We start from the raw sequence: 23,562 nt of genomic DNA on the forward strand, positions 1-23,562 counted from the left end.
CAGATGGAAATCTGCATGAGACAGCAAGTTAGTAAATTGGTCTCTTACCTCCAATGCATCCTTGATGGAGTCTGCTCCGAAGAGTGCATCATCCACATACATTGCAGTGCGGACCACCTCTGCTGCTTTAGGAAGCTCTGCCTCATACCTTGTCGCCAGCTCCTCTAGACATCTTGTCGCCAGGAAACTCGAACTTTTTTGCCCGTAGGTCACGGTCTGTAATTGAATGATTATTAGTTCATTGTTGTTATTGCGCCATAAGATATTTTGCAAGTGATGAAACTTGGGGTCTATTCTTATGGCTCTGTACATATTTTGGATGTCAGCCATCATTACATATTTGTGAACTCTGAATGATATCAATATATCAAACAGATCTTTTTGAACTTTAGGGCCATTTAGTAACATATCATTAAGACTGTTGTATTCTTTGCCTGCCCTAGTATTTCCATTGAAAACTACTCTAACTTTATTTGTTTTTCTGTCCTCTCTAATGACAGGTAAATGTTGCATGAAATACAATTGTTGCTTATTAGAGTTTGTTAGGGGCAGCACCTTAGCATGACCAAGCTCTATATATTTATTTATAAATTCTTTGTACCTTTCATGCAAAATTTGGTCCTTTTTGAATCGTTTTTCTATACAATTAAGGGTTTTGAATGCAATTGGAAAGGTATTGCCTAGATTAAGTTGAACCATGGGCTGAGCAAGGGGGAGAGACACCTGAAACTTGTTATCAATTAATTGTACCGAGCGTTGAAACTCGGCTTCACAGGAGTCCTGCTTTGCTGTAACCTCCGATTTCATTTCAGGAACAATTTCTGTTTCCCAAAATTTTGTTAGGAGGTGCTCAATATTATTATTGGCCTCATGGGTGGCCACATGCAATGAAACATGATGGCAGGTTGTTGCTCCATTATAACATGGAGTATCGCCAGATATGACTGTACCAAATTCTGTACCGATGAGGTAAAGTTCAGTATTTGAGATTTTGGTTTTGCTGGGCAATAATATTTTGCAAAATATGCTGGCAGAAAACAAGAATGAAATATCACCTGGAATTGACCATTCATTGTCTGCTAGTACAACAGAATTTGGTATAGTGAATTTACTTGTATCTATTTTGTTTTCTGGCAATTGTGTTGTGATTTTGTCCACCAGTGAACATGTTACTTGCAAGCTGTAATTTGAATGCAGCGACTCAAATTTGGCATTTACAGCTTTTGATGTTTGATTAGATTGACACTGTAGAGCTGAAATGTTGAGGTTTTTACTTATTGGCTGCAAATTCAAGGCTTTGGCAAGACTATTTGTCATGAAAGAAACTTGGCTGCCACAATCAATCAAACCTCTAGCTGTAATATAGGATTTACCGTCTGGCCCTAATACTTTGACCTTAACGGTGGGCAATAGATCAGTAACGACAGCATTTGTTGAGTTAACATGGCAACTGGTAACTTTTGGTTCAGGTTCATTATGCAACAATGTGTTGTGAGCTTTACTTTGACATGTGGAGCATTTGAAATGAAATTTACATTTATTTTTGTGCATACCTAAACATATGGTACATAATTTGTGTTTGGCAGCAAGCTCCCGTCTTTCATTGGGTGATTGTGCTGCAAATATTGGGCAACAAAACAGTTTGTGTGATGTTGCTTTGCAACATAAGCATGAAGGTACTGATATATTGGCCACATTACACACTTTAGCACTTTTAGTTTGAGATGTATGCGACTTACCTTCGCTTTGTTGGCTTTCTTCAAAGCTGCTGGCTCTCCTCTCCAGAAATGACAAGAAGTCTTCGAGATTTGGCATCTTGTCACTGTCCCTTTCTTGATGATAGGCTCTGCATGAAAACTGATCCACCTTTTTTAAGATAATAGTTAGTACAATTAAGTCCCATTGCTCTGTTGGCTGACCTAGGGCCTTAAGGGCGCCTAGATGCTGACGAGTATTGGCTACCACGTCCCGCAGGTTGCTTGCAGAACCTTTTACAATGGGTGTGCTATCTATTATAGCTTGGATATGATTGTTTATTACCAGAAATTTATTGTCATACCGCAATTTAATTAGCTCTCTGGCTTTAACATATGATTCGCAGGTTTATGGAAGACCTTCAATTAACGCTAATGCTTCACCTTTCAGGTATTTTTTCAAGTAGTATAGTTTTTGCACTTGTTTTAACTTTTCACTGGAGTCTATTATCGCGTCGAAGAGCTCGATGAACGCGACGTATTTTGTGTAATCCTTCCCGTCGTACGTGGGGATGTCGATCTCCGGCAACCGCACTCCACCATGATGACTGGTTACGTCCGTATCTTCTACTTTTGTTTTCGACGATGCCGACGACGTATTGGTTGTGGGCGCTTTTGAGGTTATCCTCCGTAATCGTGAGATGATTTTTATGCTTCTCTCCTCGTGTTCATCGTGGTCTTCAAAGTCTTCAGATGAATCCTTTTCTGTTAATATGGCTAGCTCCAGAGTCAAGTCATTGTATTTTTTAAAGTTTGCTTCAGTTTGTTCTAATCTGATTATTGCTGATTCTTGATCCAAAGGATTGTCCGGTTCGTTTAAAAGTTTCTCTATTTTAGTTGTAAATCCTTTACACCACGCGATTTGCGCATTTAGTTTATTTATTTCCTTGCTTCTCATTTTGATGTTCAATTGCAAACGAAGTTGAAGAATGAAGTCTAATGTCAATTATGACATTGACAGCGGATGTCAGATCCGAATGACGTTTCACGAAGTTTGAATGAACGGTCCGAACTTGGCTCCAAAATTGTCATTCCGCTCCTTTTCGGTTTGTCCTTGAATTCATCAAAATGGCTAACGATGGAAGTTGAATTCTGAGAAATGGGCTTGGTCGCGTCGAAACTTGAATTTGCTCAAACTGATGCTGCGGCTTCGAAATATCACTGAAAACCTTCTCGTTTGCTTTGAGGCGCGACTTGGCGATAATATTTCGGTGATATTTTCGCTCGATGAGAGATTTTAAGTCCGACCGGCACTTCACACGCGGCGACAACTTTCTTGAAATATCGTAACTTTTACTCGAACTTCACTTGTTTCGGCACCATTTATGTTGGTGGATGATTAAAAGTCACTTTATATTAAAGAAAATTATGTATTTTCCATGAAAACAAAATTAATTTACAGAGCGATGTGAACAGTGGGAGTTGTTGAGAAAGAAGAGAGTGATTGAGTTAGTGAATGGATAAACTAATAGAAAACATTCGGTCAATTATGGTTGCGTTCAGAAACACTCCAACTAAGCATTTAACTGGTTTTCAAACGACTGCATTTCATTAGTTGCTTTAAATAAATACATAAACCATTCAGGACTCATTCACATTGTTTTTGTCGCATATTTTCTAATTAATCACGTGTCATATTCAAACTAGCTACCAGGTTGTAAGAGAATCCAAGGAGGTATTACATCCCCAAGGGGTGTACGCGGTACGACTAAAATAGGTGGGTGGGACTTTACGCCGCATGGCTCCCATTGGTTAACCATTTTAAAACTCGAACTAAAAAAAATCAACCGCCGAGTCAGGTAGAATTCCACGAATTGAATATCTCAAGCGGTTATATGGTCGCTATCAGATGTATCGGAGCGACTGAGGTGATCAAAAATACCTGGACGTGCACACTATGCCTTGAAAATAGACGCGTGTTCAGATGTTTGTGAGCACCTGTTTGGCCGCTTCGATATCTCTGATATCTGATCTGTAAGAAGTTGCGCGATGATTTTCTAGTAGATATTACTTGGGACTAAAACTAGTTTGTATATTAAATTTTTACTTACTTCAATTCAAATAAATAATCATTCATGGAATGCCTTTGTTAGAGTTTAGTAAGAAACGTGTTAATGTCTTAAATGCGTGGCTTAACAATACCATTAAACTCCTATGAGAAGCGTTTGTTTGAAATTTTCCGAATTCCAAGTTGGATCGTGAGATTTCGCTGAACTTGTAATTTCCCCGAGATTGTTCCGCTAACCGTAGAAGAATGTAATGCAATTACAACCGCTCTCGTTAGGCGAGAATGAACGCTTTGTTTCATGCTCCTGCTTGCGTCTGGTGCCCTGCTGCTTCATTTCTGAAGCGGGTTTGTTATTAAATAAAGTATGAAAAGGAAATGTTTTTCTGGCACCTTTTTTACAGACAAACTGTTCAAATGTGCACTATTTTTAAAAGTATTAAAGCTCTTTGTACGCTCTGTTGTCCTCGTGTTCCTGGGAATTAATATAACCATGTGTGACTTTGAAATATGGGTGTAGGACAAAAAAAGGGTCGAAACGGCTCATGAGGCCTCCCGCTTGGCTCTGTTGTCCTAGTCTTCTTGGGAATAAATTTAGACTTGTGTGACTTTTTAGCCAACTTGAAGAAATTACTTTGAATGAGGGACGAATAGAAATCTAGTTACAAGTAAAATTAATTATGCTAGTATGCTAATGAAGTTTAGAGTCGTAAAGTTGTGACAAAAGGTCAGGTCGTTTTTGCCATCAACAAACATGACATCTCAAAATTAGCATAAAATTAGAGGAAGTTAAGGTCGGCGCACACTTCGGGTTAAAATTACGAGCGTTGCAGCGAACGGTGCAAAGGGAAAACAATTTCATTAAAAATATTCCGCATTCCTGGTTGTTTTCGCTTGGCGCGCTTTGTGGAGCTTCGTAGATTACCTGGCATGAGATCCAGCATTGTGAAGCATACCTACATACAATGCCAATGATGTCTTGATATTTTGACCTGCTTGGAAAGTTGCATGCTGAAAGCTGGCTGGCTCTCCGAATTCATAACTTAGTGTGCCTAAAAATTGAGTTCTAAAGCCAACGTTGGCTGTTGCAGTTGAAAATGGTGTGGAGGCTTATAGCGTACAGATGTAATACGATGGGAAACAATTATGCACTACATCTGTAGTATACGATCGTCTACAGACACTGTTAAATCACTGAAAATTCATAAACCCTATTGCAAAGGCCAATCGTGATTTGTCAGTTAAGTGTTGCTGTTAGGAAAAATTAATAGGTTAATATAATAAGTTTAAGAATAGTGGTGCTCAAAAATCTTCTTACCTAAATATGCTGCATCTACATAATGTTACGAGAGAATTTGTGTACTGTTTCTGCTTTATTAAGCTGTGTGCACATCTAGTGGATTATGGCTTAACGCTGCGTCGTTTTCCACCATTTTTCCAAACGGGTTGATAAAGGGTTCTTATATATAATTTAACAAATGCATCTTTGTCATACGAGTATGTATGCATGTGTATGCTAGTTTTAAGGTATTTATCTATAAATTATAAACTGAAATAGATGTATAGGTACTAGTCTAGTGCTAAAGAAAAATCGGGTGGCCGAGGCCGAAAATGAACCTAACGGCTAACGTCGTGACCACTAGACCACCCGCGGCGGTACCCTTCCCAATTTTAGTACCTAGTATTTGTTATCTTTGAGGCCCCAGGCGGCTTCAACCAAATTACGACCAGTACGGATATGATGGTCGTTGTTGTTCAATCGCCTGTGTGCTAACGATTATTTTAATATCATTTATTTACTTTTCGTCTTAAGTTAGGTTGTTTATAACATGAATATAAAAGTAAAATACAAAAGCACATAAAAATCAATAAAAAATACATATAAACACATTATAAAGAACCTAACCTAGGGTGCCGCTGGCAGCGGGGCAGGGCCCAAGCTGCCGGTGGTCAGGGCCGCAGAGTGAGGAATCGACGTACTAATAGTTACGCACCGTGTCCAAAATTACCGCCTTCTACATCTGACCCTAAATACATATTATTATTGAAATAAAAACATGTAGAAATCATGGCTAATCTTCTTCTTTCTAGCGTTAGTCCTGCCTTATTGCCACGCCTTATGTGAGCCTGGGGTCGGCTTGATTATTAGAAATCATGTCTAATTATATGTTTTAATTTCAGGCGGAGATCTGGTCTGTGTTCATCGCGATCCTGCGCAAGAGTGTCCGCAACCTGCAAGCCTGCACCGACGTGGGATTAATACACCATGTACTGCAGCGACTGCCGCGCGCCGAGACCGTTGTCGCAGGTATGTGCACGCCCTTATATCTTTATCTTATTCTTCGTTCCCTCATGACTGAGGATCGTGACCAACAACTATGTCCCTCCATTTATCGCGATCAAGGGCTATGTGGGCTGCCCTCTGCATGGAACCACATTTTTGTCTAAATGGACCCGACCATCTTGCAGGGGCTCTTCCTCTAGCACGCTTGCCTTCGACTTGCCAGTATAATGTCACGTTCGAGGCTGTGGTTTGGCGATCGTATTATGTGCCCAAAGAATCTTCTAGCCCTCTTCTGGTAGATTGTTGAGTCATGTGGTGATTTTTAGTTCTCTCAGAATAGACTCATTTGTTCTCATTATATCTTCTATACAGGTTGAAAACCGACAAATTATTAAAAATACGTAGTCAATAACCCAATTGTCAGTAACCCAAAATGGTACCTATAGTATTTCTTTGTATTTTGCATAAGTATCTGTTGTGGCTGAATGTCGATGGGTCTGTGCCTTCGATGTCTTCACTGCCAAAAAATTCCAATATGTTACGCTGAACTGCGTTAATTATTATTACGGTAGCCAAACACATTAAATCCTAAACCAATTTAAAGGAGCGTTTACATTATTTGCTTCCTTTTTGCCGAGGATTGTCCGCTGGACCGAATTAAGCAGTCCCAGCGAATTGCAGGGTTTCTTAATGTTTTGATATATTTTTATCGAACGATATATTAGCAGTTTATGGAAACAAATATTACAAATCTTGCTGCAAATACGTAGTGTTCTCAGCAAACATGACTTAAATGAGAGCGCTCTTTGCGTTATCTGATATCCTTTCAAAGTGGAAAGGCTCGGCTCGAGCAACGAGTTGCAATTCAGTTTGTAGTTTGAAACTACGCATCGATTTTTAATTCCTGTTATATAAGTAGAATTAACTTTTAAATGTAAATTTTGAATAATAGATTTTTAATAGCGTTCATTTGAATTTAATAATCTGTATGGGTGCTTTCCGAGTCCCTTTCTAAGTTTCAAAGAAACTCTAGCCCTTGCTATAAAAAAAGTCTTATTAGAAATAGACATGGTCTCCATCTTACTTCTAACTTCCTGGTATTCATGTGAAATGTTTAACCCTTTTTAGGCGTCCATGCACAAGTTTTGGCCACTTGTGAATATCTAGTTGTTATATAAGTTTACATTTGTTTATTCATATCAATAAAAAAAATGTAGTTCCCGTTTAGTACGCCACGCCTTTTTTGGATCTCCTTAACCAAATGTTTCTGTCCCAATATAACTTTCACTTTCTGTCAGTGGCATTGTAAACTTCTAATAATTTATCATTCTTATGTTTTTTTTCCTAGCTGAAATTTGCCCTTATCTACCTGCTCCACTCCAACAAGCATATGTTTTATTTGGTTCACCTCCATTATTCTTCTGATTCTCTGGTCATCATGAGAAATATACCTAATATTCAGGCTCCTCATATACGGCTCTTTTCGTGTGTTGTATTTGCTTGTGTTGTTGTTGTTGTGTTGTTATGTTTGTACTCTTATTCATTTCAATTTGGATTGTAATGCTATTTCTATTTCACTTTTTTAACCACGCCCACTATATCTTGGATATATAAGTTTCCGACTAACAACAATCCTTTTTAGCTTTTTAAGCTTATGTTACATTAGCTAGCTTAAGCTTTAAGCTTACAAATAAATCATAATGTTTGTCAGTAATGCACACTATCAAATTATGCTAATTATTATATCAACGGCATCAACTGTGAGACACGGGATGGGAGCATTTGGAAGCACCCTTCCTTAAGGAAACACCTCTATCATTATTCTGATTCTCTGGTTGTCCTGTGAATAGTTTAACCCTTTTTGGGCCCCTTTATTTTGTCCCGCTTTAATTATGAAATCACTTTTGGCTAATACAACCTAACCATTAATAGGTTCTTTTCATTTTTGCGCAATATATGTAGTTTTGTTTCCTAGCCGTAAACGTATACTGTGTTTAAATCCAATACGGGCGATAAATTAAACCAGAATCTGCTTCTATTCCAACAAAAACGGATTTTGCCGGAGTAGATCCTTTTATAGCCCTATTACAATCTTATGTTTCCTTGGTAAGTTCAAGGAGGCCTAAGAAGTCAAAACGTCTTCGTTATTATTATGTCAATGATATCAAACGTTTACTTTAAATTATATCTAAAAAACGTCGAGCTATTGAAAAAAAAACCTTTGAATTCTCTGATAATAATGTGAATTGTTATTATATAAATGAAAGTACTTATCTTCTTTATCAAAACGCGCATATAACACACACATCATCATCAGGCATTTAACATCTTGACAGATGATTTATGCAGCGTTTGTAAGCGAGGAACAACGTCTCGTCTTAACACACACATAATATCATTTACATTTCATACTTATTGTACACAATTTGTATTGTAAACTTTTATCCATCTATGTCTAAGATACCAATTTACCTTAATAGTTCCCATTTATTTTGTAAGACGGCCGCCATTTTAGGAGCACCATTTGGCATTCTTTTTTCTTTGTTATTATTACGTCGATAACTTTTTGTATGGTTCCCATTTGTAAAGCCACGCCCGCTATACTTTGGGATAAGTTTTCAGCTACCTGCTTCTATTCCAACCTAACCGCTTGCTTAAATTGCTTTTCGCATCGCGCTCTTAAAGTTTATGCTGCCTTAGTAAATCCAAGGAAGTCTTAAAAAGTCATAACGTCTTCAGAAATCAATCCCGTCTATGGTTGGTTGGTTGTCTCTAGAATTTATTCCCTAACTTAAAAGCCCCAAATATGTTTACAATAATGTCATTTATATTATGTAATAAGGACAACAAGGTCGTCAACCACACCCTTATTTTCATATCAGCCATGCTACAGAGTAAGTACTTACATTTAATGTATCTTGTCCCACCCTTAAAAAAATCTCATCAAAACTGCTACTGCCTTTAATTTCTGAAGCCTTAGTTTGTGTGAGAATTAGTAAGAAACCAAGTCACTATATTTTCCCACGGAGCCTATACGCATGACTAAAAAAAAACCCTTGTCTTGTATGGGATTTCTTGGTGTAGTCATTTGATTTCTCTAGATTTATGTTACTCTAGTAAGCATGAGAAATGAGGTGGCGAACTGAATTGTCAGAAACTTCGCAAGAGAAATATCTGTTTTTTTCCGATATAATAAAGTTTTTTTAAATAATACAATGATGGTGGCAAACAGGAATACGGCCCGCCCGATGGTAAGTGGTAACCGTAACCCATGGATGCCTGTGACGTCAGCAACAGTGATTTTACAATTGTCGCACCTGTCACCGATGTGAAATTGGGGCCAGGTGATCCAGGTATACACCAAAGCTTTGTTTTGGATCGAACACTTGTAATATAAGAGGAAAAACTGCACGTGAACCTTCGAAAATTTGAATAAACGGTATAATACACAAGATAACCTCAAATATATTAAGTGATTATCTTTGTATCAAATCAGCCTTTTTTCCACCAAGTGTAGCAAGCTCGTTTGCAGCATTCAGCATTCTCCTTCGAAGCTCGGTTTGCAGTTCCCGTACAGTCATAAATGAATACATTTTTCTTGATAAATCGCAAATCGTAAAAAAATTCGCGCTTGTCACAATTCGTAAACAATGACGGATTGCTGGGGCGACATTTGTCCTAACCTTTCAGTGTGCCTCCTCATTATTAGTTAATCACATTTTTGTCAAAAAATAAAATAAATATAATGTCAGTCATAATGATACCTGGAACTGTTCTTGGTCTTAGTATTCGTGAGTATTATCAAGAAATCATAAGTTAGAAAACCAAGTCACTTTGTTTTCTCCCACGACGGGAGATCTTATTATTTAAAAAACCATTGAATGACTTACTTTATATGCATCTCTCTCGTACTAAGGCTATTAGCCTAAAGAACACACTACTATCCAACACTTACCTGGACCCTGGAACCCCATTGAAGAAATCTCGTGGGAACTAATGTCTCCCTTGATTTCTGTGGCCTTAGTATTCCTGAGAATTACCAAGAAAAACTGATGCTTAATTTTTTCCCACGGGGATGTTACATAAAAACCCGTGATTCAAGGCACACCGCACTTGGTTGGTTTACGGATTTTAAGGGTGATATTATTTCTGTAGATTTATGTTGCTCTAGTTAACATGAGAAATTTTGACAAATGAGATGATGACGGTAAGACATTTTGTAGGAACTAATATCTCCCTCGATTTCTGTGGCCTTAGTATTCCTGAGAATTATCAAGAAATCATAAGTTTCAAGGAGTATTTTCCCACGAAGGATCTTATTTAGATTACTGATTCAATCCGTTATGGGATTTTTTGAGGTAATATTATTTCTCTAGATTAATGTTGCTCTATTAAACATGAAAAATTACTTAATTTATTCTTACAGAGCCATCATACCGTTATTTCTTGACATTCATAAAAAGCATGAGAAATTAGGAAACCACATGTCTGACGCAAGTAATTAAAATGTGTTTAACTTAAAACATGTTGCAACTATTCTATAAATATAGTGTAAAACGGTCTCGTGGTTATAAAATATATTATATTTAAAAGGGGCCATAAATCGTTAAGAAACGCCCCGTTTTTTTGTCTAACTTGTCCTAACTGTCCTAAGTAACGTAAGTACCTGGAACCCCGTTAAGAATTATCGTGGAAACTAATGTCTTCCTTGATTTCTGTTGCCTTAGTATTCCTGAGAATTACCAAGAAATCAAGTGACTTGGACTTTTCTTGGAAATATATTCCCACGGAGAATCTTATTTAAATAAAATTCCCTGAGATGTTGTGGGGTAATATTATTTCTGTAGATTTATGTTGCTCTAGTAAACATGAGAAATTAGTAAATCACGGGTTTGGTAAATTAGTAAAAATTAGTAAATTTGTATGCAAAATTAACAGCATTTCATTCATTGGTTGCTCAATAACTTATGGTATTTAAAAGTTGTGTAAATACAACTTCTGGTTTAATACATGATATTAAAAAACAAACAACGGGTTGCACTCCGGGAGTGCCGGCAGAAGTGAAAACTCAACGACATTGTGACTCAAAATATGCAAAATGTCTGCAGTATTATGTACAATAGAGGTTAACGCCAATCTAGCGTTATTTCGTCGCATTACTTGAAACCCCTAAGCACATCACTGTGAGTACTACAGTTATATTAATACCAGTTTGAGGGAAACTCACTAGATGGCATTTAAATCAAAAAAAGAAAAACTCAATGACATTGTCCGTCACACGTGTCGTCACGCAAGCGCCCTGCGCCGCCTAAGCGAAACAGCAAGCTCAGGCATATATTTTCGCCGCGCGGTAGAAAGAGAGGGTTACGCCTTACGCCGTACGCTGTCTCGAGTTTAACATTTTTTCCCCACCTCAAAAAGTGCACAGCGCCGCTAAAGAAGTTTTCACTTCAAAAAGTCGTAAATCGTTAAGAACGACCCTGTTTTTCTCGATCATATCCTATCCAAAAATCTGAGTTACCTGGAAACCCATTTAAGAAATCTTGTGGGAACTAATGTCTTCTTTGATTTCTGTGGCCTTAGTATTCCTGAGAATCACCCAGAAATCAAGTCATTTAATTTATTCCCACGGAGAATCTTATTTAAATAAAATTCTATTAAGTAATGAGATGTTGTGGGATGATATTATTTCTATAGAATTATGTTGCTCTAGTAAACATGGTAAATTAGGAAATCGCGGGGAACATGTGACCGATTTTAAGTAGTATGCAAAATTAAGAGCGCGCCACTCAACGGGTTGCTCAATAACTTATGCTATTTAAATATAGATAGCACTGATTCAACACTTACGAGTAAAATATCCGTTATGGGATTTTTTGATGTATTATTTCTCTAGATTAATGTTGCTCTATTTAACATGAAAAATTACTTAATTTATTCTTACAGAGCCATCATACCGTTATTTCTTGACATTCATAAAAAGCATGAGAAATTAGGAAAGCACATGTCTGACGCAATTAAATAAAATGTGTTTAAATTAAAACATGTTGCAACTATGTATTCTATAAATATAGTGTAAAAAGGTCTCCTGGTTATAAAATATATTATATTTAAAAGGGGCCATAAATCGTTAAGAAACGCCCCGTTTTTTTGTCTAACTTGTCCTAACTGTCCTAAGGAACGTAAGTACCTGGAACCCCGTTAAGAATTATCGTGGAAACTAATGTCTTCCTTGATTTCTGTTGCCTTAGTATTCCTGAGAATTATCAAGAAATCAAAAGTCCCAAGTCACTTAATTTATTCCCACGGAGAATCTTATTTAAATAAAGTTCCCTGAGATGTTGTGGGGTGATATTATTTCTGTAGATTTATGTTGCTCTAGTAAACATGAGAAATTAGTAAATCACGGGGCACATATGACCGATTTTTGTTTGCAAAATTAAGAGCATGTCATTCATTGGTCGCTCACTGTCACTTATTCTAATTAAAAGTTGTGTAAATAGAACTCCTGGTTTAAAATACATGATATTTAAAAAAGTCGTAAATCGTTAATAACGACCCTTTTTTTTCTCGATCATATCGTATCCAAAAATCTGAGTACCTACCTGGAACCCCATTTTAGATATCTCGTGGGAACTAATGTCTCCCTTGATTTCTGTGGCCTTAGTATTCCTGACAATAACCAAGAAATCAAAAGTCTTAAATAGAACTTACACATAAAAAATCCGTTATGGGATTTTTTGAGGTGATATTATTTCTCTAGATTTATGTTGCTCTATTAAACATGAGAAATTAGAAAATCCTATTTCTGACAAATAAGAAATCTTGTGGGAAGTTATATCTCCCATGATTTCTGTGGCCTTAGTATTCCTGAGAATTAAAAAATCAAAAGTCATCATCAAGCCTTTTTTTATAAAGCATTGTGAGATCGTTTAATATCTACCTCTACCTTCTACATAGCTCCAGTAAACATGACAAATAATAAGAAATGTTATATTTGCCACAAAGTAATCGAAACTATCTTATTTGCAAGATCTTCAAACACAATTTATCGTCAGTTGTGTATATCGTCGTTGAGAATGCCAAATCCGTTATGTGCACGATTTTTGATTGACAAATAGTTACCTAGCAACAAAATACATAAGGTATTAATTAATTTGATTAAAATCGCTCACATACCGTATTTGGCATTCTCAACGACGATATGGTGCTGTATATGGTCTGCATGTACTTATGTAAATATGTATTATGTAAGGGGCGTAACCCACACCCCGGTTTTTCAACATTGCATTCCAAGAATTCAAAATGCCTGGAACCCCCATTAAAAATCTCATAAAGATAACCGTTCTCATGAGATTTTTAATAGGGGTACAGGCTCCTTCTATTTCTGTAAACTTAGTACCTAAGCCTGAGAATTACTAAGAAAATAAAAGCATCGTAGGTACCGTTGAGCCTTATGGGTATGGAAACTGAAATAAAAAAAAAATAAGTAGAACGTTGAAAAGTGGTTGAAAAACACCTTTAATCGAATGGGTTTCATCAGACCGCAACTAAATGAATTCCCTTTTAAACAATGGAAAAAACGCACGACACGAATGAACAAATCGAAACAGGCACGTTTCAAATGTGTCCGTCCAGGCAAGAAAATACCAACGCAGTGCTCGTGCCCAGCCGAATGGCAACATTAACCAGATTCTAAGGAGAAAATATGAAATTCTCTTCCACTTAATGCTATTTTCTTGTGAAGTAAATGGGTATGATGCGCGCCTGGCCACGTACGTAATATTAGTAATAAGTTTTATGCCTTTCTCCATATATTACAGTTTACTGGGAACACTAGGATTCTGTCATAGCCTTCGCTACTGTGCGGTAGGGCAGTTTTTTTGTTTACATTTCTAACGAAATTTATTTATAAACGAATAAATAAATAAATATGAGGGGACATTTACACAGATCAACCTAGCCCCAAACTAAGCAAAGCTTGTAATATATATGGGTGCTACTGCTTGGCGACGATATACATACTTATATAGAGATAAATACATAATATACATAGAAAACACCCATGACTCAGGCACAAATATTTGTGTTCATCACACAAATAAATGCCCTTACCGGGCTTCGAACCCAGGACCATTGGCTTCACAGGCGTGGTCACTACCCACTAGGACAGACCGGTATGTTCTAGTACTATTTAATTCAAACCAAAACGGTAGATGATCGAAATAAATAATTTATTATTTCCGGAATCATACAAAAAAAGAACTATTTTTAATTTTAAAACACAAAAGGCCCTAGAAGAGAACCTTGAGCTATTTGATTTAGGAATAGAATACGAAATGGGGCTTAAGATAGATCGAAGAGAATAATTTCCGAGGTATTTTATAGGGTATTTTATATCCTTGTAAGGTCGTTTGGGATATTGATTGAATAATTTTGTTTACGTTTACTTGTTAGGATAAAGGATAACCTTATAAATAAGTTATTTTTATTTATTACCAAATGTAGGTAACTCCTTCCATAGAATTGGACTCGTCAAAATGAATAATTATGTATCCAATCTCGAGAAGGTTTACCTAGTACATAGCCATAGAAGAGTTCCACTATCCGTCTTCTGGCTCCTTCATCAGATCAGCTGAATCGCATCAAATTCTTGTATTGTCATGTATTTTATATATAAGCTACTCGTATAATTTAGGTAAAAATCAACAATTTTGTTACATTATTATTTAAAACTGAAGTTTCTATATCACATGTCATGAAACTTTCATTTCTCTATTTGTTTAACTATTGTTTTCTAGTAGCCGCTCTCCGTTCTTTTGTTACGAGTGCAAATATATTTCCCGTTCACTAGGAACACATAAAGCGAGGACATCCCTCTGTTACTCACGTTCTGCGAGCGCCTATTGTGTTCTTATGCTCGCCTGGTACCTCGCTCCCTTGATTTCGCTGCCTTTTATTGTTGCCTTTGCAGCACGGAAACGGGGTCACTGTGCCCCCGGGGCGAAATGAACAAGTGTGCATTAGGTAGCACACCTGCAGATGTTTTTGTTTTCGTGTTTCTGCTCTTCAGTTATACAATTTTCCTGCGAATTCACAATGGAAGAAAATGTGGATTCGCCTCTCTATAAGCGTTGCTATTTAAAGCGGGGATTGCTATTTAAAATCGTCGGGTGACAAGCAAGTCACTAAGTATTATCAAAAAATTAAAGTAAGAATGCACTTTATTACACTTGTAACACGGTTTATTGTCCAATAATTTCAATGGTGTTAGTTAGTGACTTTTGCTTGTCACCCGATGAAATTTCCTTTTTGTGTCGCACCTTTTTAGCAAAAATATCTCAGGACAAACTCAAAGGGTGGGTTTTCTTTATTTTTAAGCTTAACGCACCCATCCTCCTTTTGTCCCGTTTTACACAATGTTTACCTCCAATCCTCTCCATTCAGAACCACAGTTTTATCTACAACAAAAACTAACAAAATAGACCATTATTTGAAATATTCAATATTTTACAATGTTTTTTTTTAAATCTTTTAGGGTCCAAAAACAGCTTCGTTTATTCGCCTTTGCAGTAGTGTAAATATAGCGGTTCTGGCGCACTTTAGGTAAATATCTTTTGGGGCCACTTCTGGGCTTGTTTTGTATCGGTACATGTTCTGTATCACATGTGATGTACCTCTACTCATGGGCAATTGAAACAGCTCACTTTGAATATACGTTTCCATACAAGATTGTTCGTTTATTAAGGTAAATGTAAGACGGCTACCCTAATTATAGGTATTTACTCATATATGTTGTAGGTATGTATTTCTGAGGTTGTTTTTTATCAGCACATGTTCCGTTATCATGTGCGGTGAGCCTGTACTCGCGAACAATTAAAACAACTCACTTTGAATGCTTATTTCCATATCAGATGGTCCGTTTTTGTTGCGTTCAAGTGAACCTTTGTTTTAATAAAATATAGCGTGGGAGAATCATTTGACTATTCTGTTATCAGTTACATTGTTGCTGTTTGATGTATGAAATGGTAGACTCGGTAATGTTATTTGCAAATCCATCAATACGCATCTAAATTGTTTATTACATCTACTGCATTATAGTTAAAATGTGGGCGTATCCGGTAGATCAAGGTCTATGAGTGTTATCGAATATGCATTTATGCAAGTTGATCTAGGTTTTAATAAAATAACAAAAGCTCAGTATGAATTAGGAGCTCTGAGGAGACGCAATAGTTCAATACAATACGGATTACATAATGTTCATTTCCAATTTTTTACATCTAAGTGTTATGCTGCAATTACATGCAGTATATGATAATCACGTTAGAAATGTTACTTTATCACCGTACAAGGAAGATTTTTACTTCCCATCATGTGCTGCGGGCGCGTGGAATATCCAAAGGGCTATTGTGTTCGATGAAAGTACATCTTCCAACGCGGCTTCGTTTGAATGGTATGTAAAGTTTTTTATGGGAGAAAGGGGTACAACAATGACATCAAAAACCGCATCGAAAATTGTGCGACATAATCAAATTGTAGACTTACCATTATGCAATGATGGTAATATGATAATATTTAAAATGGAGGTCATAAAAGAGCAGATAGAGAATACTTCATCTTCTATTGTACATGGGAGACGAGTAAGACGTGAAACTAGCGTCAAACAATCATGGACGGAAAATGAATATTATCAGGTCATTCAAGATGGAGATGGAATAGAGATGACTGTTCGAGTAATGAAAAAGAAACAGGGTTCAAGCACTCTTTTAAGTGTTACTACGCCTAAACCAATGACTGCTACCACTACTGTCGCCACCACCAATACAACCCCGAAAAGACATAAGTCATCACCTGCAACATCCACAACAACAACAACAACGGTCAAAACAAGCACTCTGAAGCCTATGGTATTGAGTGAAGACTGTCAGCAGTATGAGTATATGTTAGAGCATATGCGGCGGTGGGCTGATGAAGAAATGTCTATTATAACATCAGATCCCAATGCAGATCTCTACTGTAAAGATCGTCTACCATCTAAACCTGTACGGAGAGAATAATGAAATTTGCGTCAAGGTACGTTTATTATTATTTTTTTCTACTTAAAATGTTTTATAAATATTTTTTGATAAAATTGAAAACCGCAAACGTTTCAATAACAGCTCTAATCAGACTATCACGTGAGAAGTAATATCATGGTTACCTTATCTTTCGATTCTAAACCACATATGAAATCGTTCCCTTCATTTTTGCTATAAAAAGCAGATTCGGTCATAGTTTCTTTCAATTGACCGTACCCCTTCTACTGACACATTGGTAAGCACGTAAAAAAAATTAATTATTCTTTAATTATGTCCAATAACAACTACATGAATCTTTTAAACGAACGCGGTAGCGACATTGTAAATTGGATTAAACCTAAAAATTTGTTGGTAAAACAACCATATCCTATATTAGATTGTTACCAAAAAAAGTCGCACTTTGATGATAACAAGATGCAAACTATAGTTGTCTTGCAACAGGGACATTTAACTCTGCCCTGTAGATTTAACGATTTAGAGGATGATGCCGTCCAAGAGTTGAAGAAGGGGTATATGTCTGTTGTGTGTATGGGGCCAAAAAATAAGACATGGCTGTTCGAGTTTTGCAGTGAGAAGTAAATTGTAAGTAATTTGTCTCTTTTTCTTTTTACAGATTGCTCGAGTTACCATAATAATATTATTATTATATAAAAAAAAAATGGATTCTTCCCCATCATCTAATGATAAATGTAAGATTTTAGTTTCTTTATATTTATACCTTTTTTATATAGTGTCAACCTAAAACATTAAAATTTCTGTTTAGTTTTTAACCTTGTTCTACCTCAGCATTTTGGAAAGTATAGCGAATTAGATAATAATAATAATATTATATTTCCCTCCAACAGGTAACGAGGGTACCACCAACAACGACAGCAGCAGCAATGAAAGTAGCTCTCAGAGCCACGTCATCATCTCTTCAGAGCAACAGCATCCACAATCAGCAACAGCAACAGCAGCGGAAGCACCTCTAGATCTCATCATACCATCCACCAGTTCGCAAGAAAAGGACGAGAACAAAGAAAATCTTAACCCGCTCTACTGTAATGAAGATGCTTATGAGAGTGACACCCCCGCAAGGAGGAGGTCATACAATCAAAGAAACAAAGACAAGTGGATACGTGCGTTCAATACAAATATGCTGATGAGTAGATGGCGCCACCGAATGCCGCTACATATTTTTAGAGCAGATGTATCAACACTATTAAAGCGTCTATATATTGAAGGACACCTCGACGACATTCATATTTACCTGATGACCGTAATGTGGGATGATATACATGAAGAATTGGAAGGGATGGTGGGTGGTGTAACACTTAATTATAAAGATTGGATTGTGTTGTTGGGGTGTGTTGAAGCGGAAGTGTTTTCACGTGTGATGTTTACCTTAAAATCATTTAACTATCTACTAAATGTAATACTTTGTGTGATTGGACCAATCATCATAGCATCACCTGATCATGATGATGATGATGATGATGATGCCAATGAATATTAAGGTATTTTTTTTTTCAATGTAATTGCTGATGCTGCCTTTGCGAGTGTACATTTTAATTGTAATCATTTATATTCTCTTATATAATAAATCTTATATGTAAAAAAAATAGGGGTGTTTTAATTAAAATATAATCCAATTCAATCACAAGGTGTTCGTTTATTGATTAAGAAAAAGAAAATAGTTAAACAATATTATCCTTAGCTATCCAACTTTTTTCATTTAAGCCAAGCCATTTTACATACACTTTATTTCCGCGTCGTTTCAAAACTTTTTCCACTAGATAAATATCACTATGTTTAGTTTTCTGTAATTCTTGCTCATAAAAACATCCAGAAATAGGTTGATGATGGGTATCTTCAAGTAAATACGTCACCGGGTTAGTGTTTTGCACTTTGAGCACTTTAAATATTTCCGTAGTCCAGTTACCGGTGTAGCCTTTAGCGAAAGTTGATTTATATTTACTAATTCTCACGGGGTCATTGACCTTAAACTTGGCACGTGGTTTCATTTTAATGTTATTGTAAACATTATGTAACAACTGATAAGAGTTATTTTTAGTCACGCTCGCTGGCGCCATGCCGATAGTGCGATGCGGTTTGTTATTGTAATAATATTCCACATCCTTTATCAGTTGTGTCCATTTGTACGAACCATTCAAGCTGAATTGTTTCCAAATCCAATGTTTTAAGGTTCTAATTAGCCTCTCCACTATGGAAGCTTTCATAACGCTAAATGTAGAGTAGTGATTAATATTATGTTGCGTCATAAGCGATTGGAATTTGACATTGAAAAATTCTTTCCCGTCATCGGATTGAATATTTTTAGGATTTCTCTCGTTTTCACTTAAAATCTTGCGCATTGCCTTTGTAACATCTTCAGCGCTCTTGGATTTAAGCGGTTGCAACCAAGCATATTTCGAGAAGGTATCAATACACACTAAAATGTATTTGTAGTTATTATTAGCTTTCGAGTACTTTTGCATATCAATCAAGTCAATCTGCCATGTGTCATCGAAACCTCTTTGAATGAAACGGCGACGTGGAAATGTTTTTCTCGCATACTTATGTATCTCATTAACTACCTGAGCTTTACTCATCCTTGTTGTTGTTGTTGTTGTTTCTTATGTGTGTAGGTGTAATATGTTTTATTGGTATGGTTGATGATGATGATGATGCTGATGGCTGTGCAGGTGTAGAAATTCTGGCTGATAACTTTTCAAGCTTTGCTTTTAAATCTCTTATATCAGCACGATTGCTCTTTATCTTTCCAAGTAATAATATTATTTGTTCATCAAACTGAGCTTTGTTGATAGCATCCGTTTTGAATATTGCTTTTTGAATTCCACTCAACCGTCTGTTTTCAAAAATTACTAAATCTTTTTCCACTTTAATTTTGTCACGAGTTGCGTTGCCGCTGCTGCTGCCCAAGTGTTGTCCAAACTTGTTAAGAGGCATTGTGAAAGTGAATAATGGAGGATACCCTCAGCCATATTTATATAGATCAGATAGAGTACCTAGCCCACATGAACAGATAACTGATCTACTTAAAACAGATAACCGATCGGATGAACAGGTTTCCTAACGGGAGAAGAGGGTCTGTTTCCTCGGATCCTGTTTCTTACTTTAAAATAATACCACCCTCAGTCAGTTCCTCAACTATCGCGTTTATCTCGTTAGCATGGGAGGTGTTACCGGCGCTCTGCGATGCGACCAAAAGCTGTAAACGGCTAACCAGTTCGTTTGGATCATCCCAATAGATATAATCAGTTTTTGGATAAAACGTTTTAGTAGTCAATATATCGCTTCTATGAGGGTTCAAACATCCACCTTCTTTATGTAGCTTAGATTCTGGCGAGTGCTTAATGAAAAGTTTATACTTTAAACTTTTGTCACCGCTCAGTTGACCGTTTGGTGCGAATCCTCTACGATGAGCGTTTGTAATGTCTAAAATCTTATTATAATCCTTTACATCGTCTTTCGAAATTATATCCTTGTTAGGTATTTTTTGAAAGATAAGTTCACCTAGCCCAGGTGTCATTTTGAAGGTTGAATCTTTGATATGTATCAAATCATCGATTATTTTAATTTGACTATCTCCAATATACATTTTATTTTCTTTGAGATAAACACCGAATGGTATTTTCAGTGTTTTAGAAAAGTGTTTGAGATATTTTTGATAATCGCTTTGATCTAATACACTGCTATGATTATTCTCATCATCATTATCATCACTCTCGAGAGCTGACTTCATAGTTTCCTCATCATCATCATCATCATCATCATCAAAATTCAACTGTTGTGCTTTTGTTTGAAGATTATCGTTCCACTTAATCAGTTCACTATGGGGTTCTTCTTCTTCGGTTTTCTTCCTTTTACGTGATTTTGGCGTTGGTAATGGTGTGGAGGTTTTTTTTATTAACATGGGAGGATGACGACGAGGGGTGTTATTCATTAATAACGCTGCTTCTGGTTTAGCATTTTCATTGTCATTATTACCTTTAGATTCTAACGCTTTAGTCATTAAAACGTTGAGCGGTTTTGTAATTGGTTCAAAGGTTTGAGCCAGTGATGTGTCAAGAGATGACTTATCTGCCCGCAATGCCTTTACTTTTTTCTTTACACTCTCAATGGAATCTATGAGTTTCCGTTTCAACTTTTTATTACCAAACATATTTTCTTTTTAGTGCATGTGCTGCTGCTGTTGTTGTTGTTGTTGATAGGTATATAATTTTTTTAAAAAGAGGTTGTTCCTCAGTAGCTGACAACATAAAACTGATAATAAACCGGAGATGACACTCAACTTTATACAATAATAAAAACATCAAATCCTTTACGATATCGACCCTTATTAATGTCTCTCTCCTTGTCGATTGTTAAAAAAGTGTACTTTTTCTCCCAACACTCACGACAAACTTTCTTAAACTTTTCCCAACTCATATCGGTGTTCACGTGATCATCATAGGCATGTTTTAAATTCAACTCGTCCTGTTTAAATAGCAATATAAGATTGGCATTATCACGTACCAATTGTTTAGGTATCCTACTGTATGTCTGACACAAGTAGAAACAATCTAACCAACGATGACGTCCCATGGCAAAGTACTGACGAATGGCATCTTGATCTTCCAACGCTACATCATCAAACACGATGACGCTGTCTTCCGAGGCTTCCGCCGGTGGGACAACTTGACTCTTATCGTTGTAGGTGTGAAACGGTATATCACCCGCCCGCTCTAAAACTTTACAAGAAACTTGTATTTCGGTTGGTTTAATGATTTCGAATAAAGATAAACATTATGAAACTTTATACCGTTCGGATCTAAAAGTAGAGACAACAAGACATTAGTCTTGCCACAGTTGGAGGGTCCACAGATGAGACATCTAATATTGTTTGCCAACAACGATCCATGTTTGAAGACACGGGTTACAGCTGCTGCTGCTGCTGCTTTTGTAGATTGATTACTACATAGTTTCACATAATCATCTGACGTAGTCCAATCTTTTACCGTAAGCGACGTGTTTTGTTTTTTAAGTTTCATTTTATTGTGATCTATTAAATCTTAAGGACGTGTATATATATATATATGCACGGACACACACATACAAGCATACTTGCAAACATGTCATCATCATCATCATCATCATCAACATCAACATCATTACAAGAATCAAATGAGAAACAGCAACAGCAACAGCAGCAGCAGCAGCAGCGGCCGGAGACGGAGTCGAAGCGGGAGACGGAGCTAGAGATTGAGCTAGATCTAGATACGGAGACGGTGCCGGAGCTAGATACGGAGACGGAGACGGTGCCGGAGCTAGATACGGAGACGGAGACGGAGACGGAGCTAGAGACGGAGACGGAGCTGGAGCTAGAGTTTGAGGATTATCATCATCATCATCAGGGGGGTGTAATGAGAGTGATCTGTGAGTGTTTTTTATTGTGTGTATGACTCTGTGTTGTGATTAATATATATATATATATGCGAGAACATGCTATAAGTGCACACAGTCGATTATTGATACTTAATATGATAACACACACCGGTGGGGTTAGTGTTAATCATAATTCCAAACAGCGAAGACGGACACATCGAGCGACATCTACATCTCATCGTCATCATCTTCATCACAGTAGCAGCAGCAGTGGTGGTGGTATTATTAATAATTTAATTAATAATCTACCATTTGAACTTCACATACCCGGTTACAATTATTGCGGTCCCGGTACGAGATTGAAGGAGAGATTGGCTCGTAACGATCCAGGAGTGAACCCACTCGATGAAGCTTGCAAATTACATGATATTGCCTACTCACGTGACAAGACATTAGAGGGACGCCATCAAGCCGACCTGCGATTGGCTGAAGCTGCTAGAAATCGCACGAGCGCCACTAACAGTTCTATCGGTGAACGAATAGCCTCTTTGGCGGTAGATAAGATTATGAGATTTAAAGTCAAACGCGGAATGGGGGTGGTTCCAATTTCGAAAGTTATAAAGGCAAGCCGCGATGCGGTCAAAAGACAAATTGCAAAAAAGAAACCCGCTACTACTACTCCTACTACATTACTCAAAGTGGGTGTGAAAGCTGCAAAACAATATGTTAAAGGGAAAGTTGTAAAACAACAACAACGCAAACAAAGAGTCATCCCGATACCTAAACGTGGTGGCTTTCTACCTTTGATACCGCTACTGAGCGCTTTAGCAGCCACGGGAACTTTAGCCGGTGGGGTCACTACTGCCGCTAAAAATATCTATGAAATGGTAAAGAATAGAAACAATAATAATAATAATAACGGCAGTAAAATTGTCGGTAAAGGTTTATATTTAGCACCTTATAAACGTGGTATGGGGCTCTACATCACACCAGCAGCAGCAGCAGGAGCTAAAAAAAAAAAAACAAGAACTTAGATTTGCCGCCAAAAGGTAAAGCCCTCACCGATCTGGATAT

The 23,562-nt window shown here is 37.0% G+C and overlaps 1 protein-coding gene across 1 annotated transcript in view; it reads left to right on the forward strand.

Moving 5' to 3' along the window:
* Window positions 1-23,562, forward strand: part of LOC134795192 (neurobeachin-like) — an 868,575-nt gene that overhangs the window by 478,204 nt on the left and 366,809 nt on the right. Inside the window, exon 3 of the mRNA XM_063767022.1 lies at window positions 5,941-6,067. Coding sequence (XP_063623092.1) covers window positions 5,941-6,067 — 127 coding nt within the window. The remainder of the gene's footprint in view (window positions 1-5,940; window positions 6,068-23,562) is intronic.

Source organism: Cydia splendana, chromosome 11 (genome assembly GCF_910591565.1).
Source record: "Cydia splendana chromosome 11, ilCydSple1.2, whole genome shotgun sequence".
Lineage (NCBI taxonomy): Eukaryota > Metazoa > Arthropoda > Insecta > Lepidoptera > Tortricidae > Cydia > Cydia splendana.